The 16,681-nt window shown below is 36.1% G+C and overlaps 1 protein-coding gene across 1 annotated transcript in view; it reads left to right on the forward strand.

Moving 5' to 3' along the window:
• Window positions 1-16,681, forward strand: part of Prrc2c (proline rich coiled-coil 2C) — an 80,448-nt gene that overhangs the window by 22,204 nt on the left and 41,563 nt on the right. The window contains exons 2-11 of the mRNA XM_033762087.1: window positions 426-590; window positions 1,581-1,752; window positions 2,993-3,102; window positions 6,351-6,476; window positions 8,111-8,334; window positions 11,221-11,303; window positions 11,892-12,025; window positions 12,108-12,195; window positions 13,080-13,224; window positions 14,749-14,805. Coding sequence (XP_033617978.1) covers window positions 479-590; window positions 1,581-1,752; window positions 2,993-3,102; window positions 6,351-6,476; window positions 8,111-8,334; window positions 11,221-11,303; window positions 11,892-12,025; window positions 12,108-12,195; window positions 13,080-13,224; window positions 14,749-14,805 — 1,251 coding nt within the window. The 5' untranslated portion in view covers window positions 426-478. The remainder of the gene's footprint in view (window positions 1-425; window positions 591-1,580; window positions 1,753-2,992; window positions 3,103-6,350; window positions 6,477-8,110; window positions 8,335-11,220; window positions 11,304-11,891; window positions 12,026-12,107; window positions 12,196-13,079; window positions 13,225-14,748; window positions 14,806-16,681) is intronic.

Raw genomic sequence — 16,681 nt, forward strand, 5'->3', positions numbered from 1 at the left:
ATACTGCTGACACCTGCCTTTTAGCCTAGCAAAACCTTTGACTCCAGAACCATAAGGTAATAAATTTGTATCATTTAAGCAATTAAATAAATATTTTGCTACAGAACAAATAAGAAACGAACACATGCAATCAGTAGATGAATAATAAAGCTGGGTGTGGTGGCTCATCCCTGTAAAAAAAAAAAAAAAAAAAGCAGTAGGTACAATAAGTCATAGTTTCTCTTTCTCTGTGAGCATTTGAAGTCTATATGTGTGTTGGTTTTGGTTTTGTTTTGGTACCGGGGATCAAACTCCTCGGGACCTTGCGCTTACAAGGCAGGCAGCAACACCACTGAGCTAAATCTCCAGAAGTTTCTAAGTTTTTATTCTATTAATGAATTCTAAAAGTTTTCTCCTTATTTTTCCCTAATATATGCTTCTTAAAGACTGATTTGGGCTGTGTGGCAGGAGGTTTTGGACTCGATGAGTTTCCACCGAAATGTCGGAGAAGTCAGGCCAGAGCACAAAAGCAAAGGATGGGAAAAAGTATGCAACACTCAGTTTATTTAATACTTACAAGGGAAAATCACTGGAAACTCAGAAAACTACAGGTGAGTAAAATCAAATGGCATTTATGAATTTTCTGGTTTTATTCCTATAAATAGAACAACCAGAACTCCTACTATTAGAAGCTATGATAAACCCAGATTAATACAACCCTATGTTCATTGGCCTTTTTTTGTGTATTCACACATTTTTCAGGGAATATATATTAAATATTTTACAGTTGAAAATTTATTCTTTTGTGACACCCTTTGAAAATTCTATTTTTTTCTTTTATTATCAGCAGAAAATAAGTATAAAGTGTGATTCCGAAGAAGCTTTTCTATGAGATTGATGGTTATACAACTGTGTATTATTAGTGTTCACTAGCTCTTTAGTGGTAGAATATAGTGCTGTGGTTTTGTTTTCTTTGGGTCCACTATATACAGTGAAAACTTAAAATTGGACCATGTTTGGTATATATTAGTATTCACATAAAATCTGTATATTTATTCTCTAACATTCTAAATTTTGGGGTTTTTTTATCTTGGTTTGTTTTTTGTTTGTTTTTATGAGGCAGGGTTTTACTATGTAATTCAGACTGGCCTTGAATTCACAGGAATCCTCCTGCCTCAGCTTCCTGAGTGCTGGGATTACAGGCGTGCACTATCATGTCTGGCTAATATTCTAAGTTTTAAAGTTGGGATATCCCCAGAAAAATATTTCAAGACCGTCATCAGTGTTTGTTTTTCCCTTCATAGTGTATCGGAGTGCGGACTAGGTCGCAAACTGCTGGGATCAATTGATCCTCCTGGCTCAGCCTCCCAAGTATGCTGGTATTAACAAGCACAAGCCATCACACTCAGCTGCAGTTTTAAAATTTTGAAGCTATGGAGTACCTTGTTTATTATTTCTGCATTGAATTATGTTTGAAGGTCTATAGTTCAATTTACAGATTCTTAACATTAGGAATAATCATTGAAAAGTTCCCATTATTTTTTTGTAGATAACAAAATAGATGTCTAAGAAAGTTGATGTTACTGATCTTTTAGTTGCAGCTCGACATGGGTTACAAAGTCTTGGAAAAGTTGGTATTTCACGACGCATGCCTCCACCTGCTAACCTCCCAAGTCTCAAAGCAGAAAACAAAGGCAATGATCCTAATGTGAATATTGTGCCTAAAGATGGCACAGGATGGGCATCTAAGCAAGAGCAGCATGAAGAAGAAAAGTGAGTCAAAGTTTTAAAAAATGAGCCCTTTTTTGTAGGGAACTTGAAATAGCTACTGTGTGCTAAATGAAATACTGCCTATATTACTTATTTCACGTGTTTTTAAAGTCTTTGATTACATAATCACTTTTAATTTTTCCTGTGAGTGGTCTAATGATAGTATTTCTATTAAGGTAGAACAGAATTACTAGTTGTGACAGAATTACTAGTCACAACTCAGCTTATGTCATAGCCTGTGTAATGCTCTCTCCTCTCCCACCCTTACTGAATCAAGCATTGTTTTTCTAGTCAGTAAGAATTGGTTCATTTACTCAAATTCCATGATGCTAAAGATTTCTGTCTACTGGTTCACTGTATATCTTTAACACGGAACCCATACCTGATATATTGTGGATACTCAAACATTTATTGAATAAATAGCAAGAAATTTGGGATAGAATCTGTTTTGAGCATCGTTCATTCAATAAGTATTTAGTATTTTATGTGCCAAGGAATGTTCCAGGCTCTTAATGAAACTAAATTAGTAATTTTGAAAAATGAGATAAGGTATTGAAAACTCAATGAGATTTTTGACTATATATACCATTACATTTTTATATACCTGCTATGGAGCTTTTTGTAGTAAATCTGTGTAAATTCATCATGGAATTATTCTCGATTATCAGGTATAGTCGAATTATTTTGTAGTTTCAACTCAGATCTGACTGTACCAGAAATGTATTGGTATTTCTTGAGTTTAACTACCTTTTCATTTTTAAGCATTAACTACATTATAAGGATTGACTAAAACTGTAGACCCTTTTAAAATATCTTTTATTTTGGGAAATGTATCACACAGGTTGTTGTTACCTATTTAAAATTATAATAGAAAGTAAATATAGTGATGAACATACCAACAGCCAGATGCATAGTGTGCCTAACCTTAGGCCCCAGATAATGTACTGATCTAGACTGTATGCATGTATTTGTATTTTTAAGTGTTCACTTCTTCAGAACACTCTTTGGTATAATAAGTGATTTTGAAAAAAATTTGTTAACAAAATGGAAAACAAACAAAAACTGTCATCTCGTTGGGTTATTCAGAGGTGTAGAGATGAATAGGGACAAAAATAGCCAAATTCATTTAAAAGGTTGTTGCCAAAGAAAATCTTTCACAAGAGATAATATTTTTAAATACATACCCCAAATAAATTACATACAAATTTATCTTATATGCAATAATGATTTGGTTTTTTTTAAGAGCACCAGAAGTGTCACCAGCACAGCCAAAACCTGGGGTTGTACCTCCCCCAGAAGCAGCACCTGCTCCTAAATCATGGGCCAGTAACAAGCAAGGTGGGCAAGGAGATGGTAAGTGGACATTAGCTGGGAAATCTGGTTAGGTTTGATAGTTACTGAGCGGCCATGCAGGAGATAAGAGGTAGCTGGTTTGGTAGGTATGGGAAGAATTGTCAAGGATATATTGAAATCCTTAACAAGGATCTTCTTAAGAGAATCTTACATGGAGTCATGATTGCTTGGTTGGAAAGGAGCTTGATAGCAGCCATAAAGCATAGTAGCTATTATACTGTAATACTCCTCTGCCCAACAGATGTTAATTTTCCCACTCCCCCCACCCCAATTATTTATATATGTATAAATAAAATAGAATTCCATGGGGAAATCAACCCAGGCCCTCAAACTAATAAAATTAACTTTTTTCAGGTGTTTTTTTTTTAGAAGCATAAAAAGTAGGTGAAAGAATGAAGAGTAGCATGCAGTTTGTTTCTCAGTGGTAAATAAAAGCTGTAAATTAAATGCAGACATTTTAGCCACTTCTTGATACTTAAGCAGTATTTAGTCATAAAAGTCTTTGAAAGAGTAAAAATTTTATCATAAAAGAAATATAATTTAATTATTTCACAATAAGGCTGTAATTCATATATCTTGTCTGGCAGCTCTGATTTAATGAAATAAATTTGGATAGGTGGGGCTTTTTCAGAAGTAGCTGAATCTAGAGTGTGTGATGCTGGGTATATGATTATTAAATCAGTCCACTGATTGGTTTGGCACTGCCCTAATCCTGGTAGCCTGGATACAATACAAGAGACAGAAAGAGGCTTGTCTTCTCTCTTGCTTGCTTTGCTTCATTCTGCCCACCATGAACTGTTTCTTCTTTGCTATGCCTGTCTGCCATGCTATCCTGCCTCGGAGCCAGCCAATTATGGTCTGAAACCTCTACAAACTGGGCTAAATAAACTCTACCTCCTTGGGTATTGGATATTTTGTCTCAGCAACAAGAAGATAACTAAAACAGAAATTTGGTACCAGAGAAGTGGAGTCGTTGCTGTGACTGTACCTCACCATCTGGTTCAGGAGCCTTTGGAACTGACTTGTGGGGTGGGGAAGAGTTAGGAAACTTTGGAGATGCTGGCTAAAAAAGTGCTGAAATACCTTAGCCTCTACTTGTTGGGAGATACTGGTCAAAGCTCAGAAGACTAGAATGTTGATAGAAATTATGCCAGTCAAGACCAGGGTTAGGAGGTTTCTACTGGGAAAAAGGACTGTATTGGTTGTGGTACTCCAGGCAATGTGTATTATCCCTTGGCAGAAAGTTTATCTGCATTTTGCTCATGTCCTGAAACTTTGCATAAGATTCAGATTAAAGGCAGCAGAAAATTAACCCTATAGAAGAAATTTTAAGGCAGTCTAATGTTGAGGTGGTGGCATGTCTACTGCTTGGGGACTTTTAGCTAGATTTATGTTGAGAATCAAGAGCAAAGAGTGCAGCAGAATGATTAAGAATGTTGTGAGATTGGCCAGAAAGGAAGCTCCAGTAAAGTTGTGGCCTCAAAGGTGGAACAGAGGAGAAAAAGGTCACTGAAAAGACTAACAAAGAAAAGCCAAGTATTTGAAAAGAAGACAATAGAAAAGACGGCCTGGGGAAATCACAAGAACCAACAGTACTCCTGGTTTTGCAGCCTCAGAGTTGAAAAGGTGAAAGAATTTGCTTTGAGAAGAGAGCCCCAGAACACCATGTTCTAGAGCCGGTGGTGGCTTAGAGAGTTTTTTCTGGGGATTGAGTTCAAAGTACTCAGCAGTACCTGGAAGCCTCATTGCTGCTGGCAGATCCGCATCATCCATGTGACATTGGTTTTAGTTGTATGCAGAATTCAGGAGCTGTGGAGTCAGGAAAGCTTCTACCCAGATTTCAGAAGAAAGCGTGTGAGGCCAGGCAGTGTGTCCCTGATAGGACAGTGTATGGGACTGTGAGTGTGAAACCAAAGATACATTGGTGACCCCAGAAGTTTGGAGAAGCCAGGAATGTGGATCTTCTGAGGAAAACTTAAAAGCAGGGAGCAGAGCCAGCCCAAGAGAGCAGCCACGGGATCTACCCCTACCAAAAGTGCCATGGGTGAGAGCCATCCCAGCGCTTTGAAGTTCACAACTCACAGACTGCATCAGGTGCTACACACGGAACTACAAGAGTTAATGTTTGCCCTCCTGGATTTTGGACTTGGTTTGGTCCCATTTCTTTTTATCCCCTATTTGTACCTATTGGAATGGTAATGTTTATCTTGTGCTATTGTGTTAGAAGTGTTTAACTTTCTTTTCATTTGTACAGGAACTCACAACTAAGGTACCTGGACTTTTTCAGCAATGCTAAAACAAAACTTTGGCAACTCTTAGAGATGAATTAAATGCCTTTCTGTAAAGGAATGCACATGAGTCTTTGGAGGGCCAGGAGCAGAACACTATTGTTTGTGTCTAGATGTCCCTCCAGAGACTCATCAAATCATAGGTGGGGCTTTTTCAGAAGTAGCTAAATCTAGAGGGTGTGATGCTGGAATTAAGGGTGTGTGATTACTAAATCAGTTGACTGGTTTGGCCCCGCCCTAATCCCAGTAGCCTGAATACAAGTAAGGAACAGAAAGATGCTTGTCTTCTCTTGTTTGCTTTGCTACCTTCTGCCCACCATGAACTCTTTCTCTGCAATGACTGTTTGCCATGCCACACTGCATTGGAGCCAACCAGTTATGGACTGAAACTTCTACAAGCTGTGAGCTAATTAAACCCTTCCTCCTTTAACATTGGGTATTGAGTATTTGATCTCAGCAGTGAGAAGGGGTAACTAAGACAAATAGTATTTATATTTGGTAGTAACAAAATTCAAGCACTAACTAAACTTGGTCCATTTGTAGGCTTTATTAACTTTATTAGTAAAAAGACTGATGAAAGTGATTAGATCTATTTGTACCACCAGTGGTAACAAGCTGCCTGATGAGATAGTCATGCATATATCACCAGTGATTCAAGGTGGTGGGATCATGAAGTTTTTAGCAAAGGAACTTTAAAGAAATGAAACTCCTCACTGGCCCACTCATCTTGAATGAGTCCTCTGGAAGGTGGTGGGCAGCTTCCTTTCTTAGATATTTTTTATCTCCTCATGGCTGTTCACTAACTTTTCAAAGGATTCAAGATGAGTGTTATAAGTTTTGTAAATGGGAACAGTCATTGAAATGCAGAACAGCTTATCAAAAAGAAGGGAAAAAATTCTATCCTGGAAGGGTTGTTGGAATTATATGAAAAGTTACCCTTTTTTTTTCCAATATCTATAGGAATACAGGTGAATAGTCAATTTCAGCAGGAATTTCCCAGCTTGCAAGCAGCTGGGGATCAAGAAAAAAAAGAAAAGGAAGCAAATGATGACAACTATGGGCCTGGACCTAGTTTACGTCCACCAAGTAAGAGTACTTTCAATTTAATAAAGCTACAGAAAGAGACTATACTTTATCTTGTGGTATAACCCTCTGCATGTATTTTGTATATGTAACTTGCCTAGTTTGAAAAGACAGACTAGTACAATATTCACTTGCTACTTGGACCAATGTAATTTTTATGCGGACAGGTGTTTGTTTTATAATTAGAGAACTTGTCAGACGTATATAATCTTGGACTTCGCATCTGACTGAATCAAAATCTGCATTTTATTAAGATGCCAAGATGACTTGTATTTACATTAGTATCTGGCTTTTTTATAGTTACAAAAAATTTTGAGCAAACTTACCCAATATTCAATTATATGTTTATAAGTTATATCTAACTATTTACTGTTGCTTGCTTTCTGAACTCAACCTGAGGAAACACATTTTGGATTGTGAGGGATACCTTTGTAGTATAAATTACAAACTAAAAATAGAAATATACATAAAATGAGAGAATTTTTAAGTATCTCACTACGTTAACTTCATGTTGTCATTACCAAATGTTGCAGAGGACCTCATATGCACATGAGGAGGTTTCTCTAGGACAGAAATGTTTATAAAGCTATATTTCTAATAACCTATATAACATTTTGCATTTCTTTTGGCTTGGTTGTCAAATCTGAAGAAATTATTTTTTTTCATCTTTATAATTAGCTAATGAATTTCTATTAGGAGTAGTTGTGTTGGCTCCTGTTCAGTTGAATTTTCACCATTTATTTATTGCTGCATAACAAATTTAGCAAGGCAAAACAACAAACCAAATTGGATTTATGTTCTCTCACAATAACTGGTGGCTAAAAATCCAAGAACAGCCTAGTTGGGAGTTGAGGCTAAGAGACCCACACAAGGCTGCAATGAAGCATTTTGGATGCTTTCTTGACTAGGGCTGCTGACAATACTTCTTCCCCAAAATAAAAGTCATGAGAAAGAGATAAATAGACATTGCCTACCCAAGAAAAACCCAGTCTTTTATAACCTAACCTGGAAAAGGATGTGCCATCTCTTCTACTCTGTTCCACAAGTTGTACCAGATCAACTTTGGTACACTGAGAAGGGACTACAAAGTCTGTGAATACCAGGAGATAGAGACCATTCTGGTCATCTTGGAAATTGTCTACCACAAGGATTTTCTTGCAAAATGAAATTTGGTTAAGGGTAATGAAATCAGATAATCCATTCGCTTAAGCACATGTTACTAGGAATACTTGACTGAAAACCAGTAAATGGGAGCTTCGCTGGCAAGCCTTGGAAGTTGTAGAACTCCTATTTCCTCAGGAAAGAAACTATCTTATCCCGAAACATGATCATCAGACATAACAGGCCAAGTAATAACAGGGATTTTAATCTGTATCAAATATCAATAAGCTTTATAGAGAAGTTTAATCTCTTCTTCCCCACCCCCATATAATCCCCTGGGGTATAGCCACTCTGCTTTAGAAGTTACTGCCCTAGACTACCAAAACACCTTGAAAGCATTAGTAGGGTTCATATTAGACTTGCCCTGCTCCTTCACACTGGTTACTTCCTTATATTTTCTTTAAATTTGTCTAAATTGATTTCATTATTGTATTTTCAATGCTTTTTTTACTCCTTTTTTTCTCATTACCTATCAGATGTTGCTTGTTGGAGAGATGGTGGTAAATCTGCTGGTCCATCTTCCTCATCAGATCAGGATGAAAAGCTCCTTGGCCAGGATGAAAACACAGCTATAACATCAGAACAAAGTGACATCCTCAAAGTGGTTGAAAAGAGAATAGCTTGTGGTCCACCGCAGGCTAAACTGAATGGACAGCAAGTTCCTCTTGCTTCCCAGTATAGAGCTATGATGCCTCCTTATGTGAGTATCGTTACATAAGCCAGCAGTCAAATAAGAGTTTGTTGATCAGGGATCCAAGGAGACATTTTGAATGGGGGCAAGTTTAGGCTTTTATTTTCATTAACCTCAATAGAAATTAGTATTTTCTTTAATAGTGACAGTAGGAAACAAATCACAAGAATATCAGCAGTGTACCTATTATTAATAGAGATCAAAGATATTTTATATCATATTCAAGATTATTTCAGAAGTTATAGAACCATAGGTAGACCTCTTATTTAGTGATTTAATAAAGAAGTATATTTCTATATCAAATAAATTTGTTAAATGTAATAATAGGATTTTTGGTGTAATTTTGCTCAGAAGACGTCTATAGAATTTACCAAATTGTTGAAAGCACATAAAAGATTAATAATATCTGTTTTTAATTAGTGTGCTTTTAATTTGTTTAACTTTGGACTATGGGAAATTTTAAACATCTACAAAAATAAAGATAATACCACAGTACATTCCCTTGTTTCTCCACCACTTTCAGATTATTAAAGTAAATCCTAGAGTTTTGGGAGAAAGTGTACAATGCTATTATTACACCAGAAAGAAAACATAATTCCTTAATATCCTTTCCTTAAGAACTTTGTCATCTAGGGCTGTGGATTTAGCTGAGTGGCACTGCACCTGCCCTGTAAGTGCAAGGTCCTGAGTTCAATCCCCAGTACTAAAAAAAATAATAATTTTGTCATCTATGAGTTCCTCCATCTCTTTCTCTGGTTTAACTTTTGAAATTTGTTTCTACTTTGTGGTCTTTTTCAAAGTGATATTTTGCTGAGTCCACTTTCATAGTTATATTTAATATGTGCTTCTGATTCTTGTATTTCCTATAGACTAGAAGTTAGATTTAGTGTCTTGTTCTTTTACTGCTTCAGACTACTAAGGCAAGTTATATGTGCCTGGGTAAATAAGTTCACATTTTATAAAGCTGCATCACTCATAGGGAAGAAAAATTCAGATCATATACTTAGTTTGTGGTTTAATTCCTAAGTATTCAAGTTCTCAATATTTATTGTATTTCCTATCCCTTTGCATTATTTTTTTATAACCATTCTAGAGTAGTAGAGGGAAATAGTTAAATACGACTACTTGTTGTATTTCTTAGCTTTCCCATTGCTGGTACAAAATACCCAGTGTCCACAATATAAAGGAGAACTTTAGCCCCTGGTTTCAGGGGGTTTAGTCCATTGTCTGCTGGCACCAATGCAAAAACGTGGCAAAAAGGATATGGTGGAGCAAAGCTTCTCATTCTGGCAGCTGGGAAGGAGAGCACAAGAGATAGTGTTGGGAAGAGATGGCACACCCCAGTGACCTACCTCCTGCTTGACCCTGCCTTTTAATAGTATATTCTTCAGCTTTGAACATCAGCGGGTTAATCCATTGATGATTATAACACTACTGTGAATTGGTCACCTCTTCAGGAGTCTTGTAACCCAGTCAGCATGACAATTAAGCTTAACTGGCATACTCACTACAATATTTCCTAGAGGCTATTATTATATGGTCTCCTGGAAAGAAATTTTGGAATATAATAAACATCTTAACATGCTTATCTTCTGGTCTTGAAAATTTATTTATATTCTACTAACTGTCTTCTAATGATTTTCACATTGTACTTACAGAACTTCCAGGTGTAGGTAGGAGTAGGGTGAGACAAGGAAGAAAAAGTGAGCTTCGTTCCAAATTTCATCAGTGATTTTATTTGAATGAAGTAGTCTGCTAATTATTAAAAAATTATTTAAAGCATTACATTATTGGGAACAGAAGAATTTTCTGTAATTTTGTGGCAAATTCCTAAATTTTAAGTATTTATGGCCACATAAAATTAGTCTTTGTATCTGAATGATTAGAATATAGCTTTACCCATGAATATTTTCTTCCAGTACTGTATTTATTAACTTTTAAGTATGAGGTAACCAAAAATTATCCAGACTACTCCCCCTACCAAAAAGCTTCCCCAGTGGAGTTTCCGCTCCAACTGAAATTAACTTTGCTGCTATTCTGCCAAGGAGAAAATTCTTCAAACAGCATGATTACATATACATAGCCTTTCTGCAAGTGAAAGGTAATGTACTCATTTAAGTTTAGAAAAAATAATCTATTTTGTGATACCAAGTAAGTGTTCAAGGTAATACAGTTTCATATTACTAACGTACGTTGACCTGGACATAAGCAGCTAGTAAGTGGCCATGTACTCAGTGATATCTCTTCCTTTCCGGATCGTAGTATTAATAATGTCATAACTTCATCGTGTCTTCTTTTACAACTTTAGCTTCTCAAAGCCAACTCCCACAGAGCACATCATCTTGAGTGTTTGGAGGGCTTAGTTTATAGTTATCAGGCTACGTAGTAGCTTAGATTGAGAATCTTTTCTGTACCTTGCTCACAGACAAGCTCCAAGTAACTCTCCCCTTCACTCCTTCCTCAGTTCTTTGGGTTATAAAGTATTCCTTACTTTAAACTGACTTCCTCTCCATCTGTAAATCCACCTCTTAATTGGCACTCTTGCTTTAGAATCGAGGCTTATGTTATTTCCCAAGTATTCTCACTTTGTTAAGGCTTTGCAGTTTTCTGAAGCGTATGTCATGCATATGCTGGCTTTTAAAGTTTCATGTCACTGTACAGTCATTTTTTTAATACAGTTTTACTAATGGGATATAAAAGAGTTTTTTTGGTATGGTATACCCTAGTTCGTTTGTAAAAACTTGATAGGAGCGGTGGTCTGGCTATACCAGCAGATGATATTAATGTTTTTTGTTTTTTTTTTAATAGTCATTTACTTTATGTTATTTCTAGCCTCACTAGATTGTGTGTGTGTGTGTATAACTAGTTTGCTAAGTTGCTCTTTTCTTCATTCAGATGTTTCAACAGTATCCAAGGATGGCATACCCTCCTCTCCATGGTCCAGTGAGGTTTCCACCTTCTTTATCTGAAACAAACAAGTAAGACTATTAAACAGTTATAGTTTAAAAGCAGTATATATGCTCATAAAAATTTTTTAATGTTAAGTGGATTATGATTGAGTCATTTTTCTAATCTCACTACAATTGCTACTAACACCATTAGCTGTACTGAGACAGAAGAAATATTTTGTTCTTTAAAAATTGACATAAAATTTGAAAACAGGAAATCATGATGTTCACATTGATAATACTTGTTTCTTCATTTTTCCTTTCATGGTATCAGTCATTCCCAAGTCTTTCTGTGTGTGTGAAGATTTGAGCATCCTCTTCAGTGATTTTTTTTTAAGATGTATATTTTGAAGTTCATTTTAATCATTATTATTTTTAGCATACATTTGTTTCATTTTAAATCTTTAATAATTGCTTTTTAAACCCTCAACTGTTAAGTACAGAATTATACAATGCATAATCTATTCCTGTTTATCAGTGTTAATTAATTTCTTTATACCCATGTCAGCGGCAACCATTTGATAAGCCTTGATGTGAACTCAATTCCAGTCTTTTAATATTGTCCTAAGTTAATTTTACCGACGCCTTGTATCTTTTCCTACCATGACCTCTTATTAGAGGCCTTCGAGGAAGAGGCCCTCCACCTTCCTGGGCCTCTGAGCCCGAACGCCCATCCATCCTCAGTGCATCAGAACTGAAAGAACTTGACAAATTTGATAACCTAGATGCAGAAGCTGATGAAGGTTGGGCAGGTAAGAGAAAAAAAACTAGTTAAACACTCTGAATTTTTAAATGCGTTTAAACAGTCAACCTGAGTCTGCCTTAATTTAACAGGTGCTCAGATGGAAGTTGATTATACAGAACAGCTTAATTTCAGTGACGATGATGAACAAGGAAGTAGTAGTCCTAAAGAGAACAGCAGGTGCGTTGTTTTGATGTTTGTTACTAATAGCAGTGTAAATTTGTTGATAGAACATTAGCTATTTATGTAGAGCAGTTCATTTATAAATGTTTATTCCTTTTTTATAGAAGTTCTTCTCCAAAATGTTTTACTGAGTTAGGATAATTAATGAGCCAAATTAATGTAGTACAGTTAATCAAGGAATTAAACTTAGATATTTCTCAAAGAAGTACATTTTTTTAAAAGAACGGTTAGATGCTTGACATCTAATTCGGGTTATTTTAAGAGCCAGGATCATGAACCATTGTAAATTGTTAAATGCTTAACTGGATCCATTTTTACAAAATTGGAAAATCTTTGGACTGTTTCAACCGCTTCAAGAGCTTAATTTTGTTAACCATAACAAAACCTTGTTAGGTCCTTGGAAAACAGATTTGCATCCTTATCCTGGTGTAGTTTTTTGGGCTTGGCTTCATGATACACTATAACTTCATCATTTGTGAGATGGCTATGATTTAAACTACTGTAGTTTGATACATCTTTTTCATTAAATCACAGTACAGTTTAATAGTATACCTAGGGTTACTTAGTTTCAGATGAGACTTTGGATTCCTGGGAGAGAGAAAATAATTTATATTCCTTTGTCAAGTGTGTTGAGATTTGGCAACTGCTGTAGTACATTTTATGCCTTGTAAGAATCTGCACAAGCCCAGTCCCCAACCCATAATACATACCTAGTATATACTCAGTGGAAAGATGGTTTAGCATTATTAGATCATAGGCCCATCTCATTCCTTGAAACATTTTTCCCGCTAAAATGATACAGAAATTTTTTTTTCTTCATAGAGAAACGGTATTTACTTTTGATACATTCTGTCCACTTCCTTTGCATTTTTATTCTTCAGTGAGGATCAGAGTACAAAAGCTTCTGAAAACATTGAAAACCGAAAAGAGGCTGATGAAATTAGCAACACTAAGTCATCTTCTCAGACACCTGCTCAGCCACCAGCAGCAAAAGGCCCCTATGGGAAAGGTCCTCCATTTAATCAGGTTCGTTGGCATCCTGGAAAATCTTATCATTGCTAATACTGTGGATCAGTTAATCTTACAGAATTGGGCAAGGACTCAAAAAGAAAAGGGAAAGTGTATTTTTTAAGTAGGCCCAAATTGTTATGATTAATTTTACTGTGTACTAATAGGAATTATCAATATAGTAGCTAAACTTATCAAGCGCAAATTAAAATTTCACCTTTTATTTCCTTGTAATAGGTCAGTCCTGTCTAAGTAGAGTGATAATGTTTTTTCCGAAGTAAAATGAACATTTTGGAAGTGCTATATCATTTGCTGAATACTTTATAAGTCCTGGTTAGCCCCTGTGTGTAAAATAGTATACTGTCTTTGCAGTGAAATTATATGGAAAGGCTTCCTATGAAGTCTCAGTAATTTTGAAGAACATTGTGAAAGAAGAAAAATATGTGAGCAATAGGCATACTTGGTCTCACTTCTGAGATGCTAAAGGGCAGTTGGTAAGAGCTGCATTACAAACTGGGAAAGAAGAAATACCTTCAAGAGAGCCTACATACCTCTCATTAAAGACATGTTATATGGTTAGCATGTGTTTGAGAACATGTTCAGTCAGAAAGCTAAAAGGAGGGTCTCTTTGAAAGGGGGTGAGACTAATAACAGGTAAAATACAATTTGGAAAGTCGTGTAATAGAATGTGCACAGTGAATTCTTAAAAAATATAATCAAGGCAAAAAGGCTTTGCAAAGGAGTTGATATTTGAGCTAATTCTTTAAGCAGGAATTAGCCAGTAAACAAACAGCTATTCCAAGTACTGGGAACATGCACAGGGTAGAAAAGTATGAGAAAGTAAGGCAGTTTCAAGACATCCTAATTAGTTTGATATGGGAGATAATTAAGACAACTACTTAAGAGCTTTTGTTGGAGCTGGGGGTATAACTCAGTGGTAACATACGTACTTAACATGTACAAACACCTTGAATTCAATCCCTAACAACTATTTGTAAAGGTTTATATTCTGTACAAGAGGGGTTAGATTGTATTCTTACTGCGAGCCATTGAAAATAAATTAATGTGCCCTGAAAAAGGACTTCTCAAATAATATTTTAATAAAATTGTTTTTTGTGACTTTTTACTTACTGGTACAATGGATAATGTTAATTTCTTTAAGAAAGAGGAATATAAAGAACATACTGTATCTTGATGTCTTTGTTTTTTTTGTGTGATACTGGTGTACATACCAACACAGGAAAATTGAGCTACAACCTCTCCCCAGCCAGATTTCCTGTTTTAGAACTCCAGAACTGCTACACTAAAATTCTATTTGCAATATGCATTTGAGAGTATAACCTTATTAATATAAGTGGTTCTTTAGAAAGTGATTGTGTAGTGAGCAGTGTGCTTTTTATTAAATGAGAGTAGAGCATAAGTGAGTTGACTTTTAGCTCTTTTATTGTCTTCATTCAGAAAATGAGTACAGAGCATTCAGAAATACTTAAAGGAGATGCCTTTTTTCTTATTTAATGATTTTCACTCCTTTTTTTATAATAGGAACGTGGACCACCATCTTCACACCTGCCACCACCTCCAAAGTTGCTTGCACAGCAGGTAAATTTTAACTTAAGTTCTAGATTATGGTATATGTTTAATTTTTTGATGGAAGATGCTATGTATATGTATGGCTTTTATGTTAAAATAATTAGATTTTTACCTTGTGGCTCTTGCATGTTTTCCTTACCATCTTTATTCGCAACTGAGCAGCATGTTTCTAATTTCATTAAGGAAATCAGAAGCGCCAGAAGATAACTACATGTTTTTGTTTTTCCCATTTCAGTACCTATGTACTCAGACTTACTATTAAGGACAGCCCCTCTGTGTGTTCCCTGGATTCCATTCTCTGCCACCATAGTATGTCTCATCTTTTCATCTCCTACCATACCTATGAAAATATTCAGTTTTCATTTATTTCTCCATTCTTTTTTTTGGTACCAGGGATTGAACTTGGGTCTTTGTGCTTGCGAGGGAGGCGCCGGAACCACTGAGCTAAATCCCCAGCCCCAATTTCTCCATTCTTAAAACTTTTTTTTTTTTTTCACATAAAACTTCACAGTATTTTCTTTATTCCTTTTGGGCCTTCTCTGCCTTTAGGCTTGAGGGCCTTAGGCTTGTGTTCTCAATCCTTTTTTATAACTTTCCCCTAGGTAATCTCTTTCATGTGCTAGCAACATTTATATGTATATATCTTTACCCACAAATATCTACCTTGACTTCAGTAGTCATATATAGTAAGCAATCAATTTACATCTCCCCTTGAATGTTTGATAGAAATACCCTACATACATGTCCAAACCATCACACCTCCACTCCCACACAGTGCTGCAGTTCTATCTTCCCCATCTCAGGTAATGACATCTTCATTCTTATTCACATATTTGCTTAGTCCAAACCTCAGAGTTACTCTTTTCCTTCTTTTTTACTCTACATCCAGTTCTGTCAATAAGATATATCACTTCTACCTTTAAAAATGTCTTCCTATACTTACTAATACTCATTTGAACTATGGCAGTAAGGGTTTTGGTTGGGGTTTTTTACATTTTGCTTGGAGTTTTGTTTGGTGGTTTGATTTTGCAGTATTGGGAATTGAACCCAATGCCTTCTCAATGAATTGTATCACTAGCCCTTTTTTAAATTGTGAGACAGGATCTTACTCAGTCACCCAGGCTGGGTTTAAATTTACAGCCCTCCTGCCTCAGCTTCCCGGAAGGCAGGCTTGCAGGGATGTGCCACGACGCCTGGCTGCAGTATGTTCTTTTTTTTTTTTTTGGTGGGCTTAGTGCCGTCACAAGTTTATTAGTTTATTTCTTCTCTCTGCTGCTGGACCAAGGTGCTTGCTCATTAGGGAACTTTGTCATCTTCTCTCCTTACAAGGTTTCACTGCGTAAAACTTTCTGTCTTCCTCCTGCCTTCACAGATGGATTGTACATCGTCCTTGGCAATTCTATCACTAATAAGTAGAGCTGGAACACAGGCATTGCCATGGTAACAGGAGGGCATGCTACATTTCTTTGAAGGTTAATTGAGGTTAAATAACCTGTTGTCTGAGTTTTTTTTTTTTTTTTTTTTTTTTTTTTTTGATACCAGATATTGAACTCGCATCCTTGTGCTTGCAAGGCAGGCGGCGGAACCACTGAGCTAGATCCCCAGCCCTGCAGTACGTTCTTAACAAGTCTTACTTTCCTCCTGTGCTGCCTTGCTCACCTACCCCTTTCATCCCAACAAAATTCTCTTGTGGTAGCTATGATCTTTTTAAAACTATATGTATTGCATCAGTCATACCTGATGAGATATTTCCCATCACCTTTCAGATCCCTGTCTATTTTTCTGCTCTTCTCCCTTTGTCCTGCTGTACACACTTGATTGCTGCTTGTCTTTTTTTTTTTTTTCCTTTCTCACAACTTTTCTCTTAACTCTTTGCTCTAACTAG

Source organism: Fukomys damarensis, unplaced genomic scaffold (assembly GCF_012274545.1).
Source record: "Fukomys damarensis isolate Sample0158 unplaced genomic scaffold, DMR_v1.0_HiC HiC_scaffold_11, whole genome shotgun sequence".
Taxonomy (NCBI): Eukaryota; Metazoa; Chordata; class Mammalia; order Rodentia; family Bathyergidae; genus Fukomys; species Fukomys damarensis.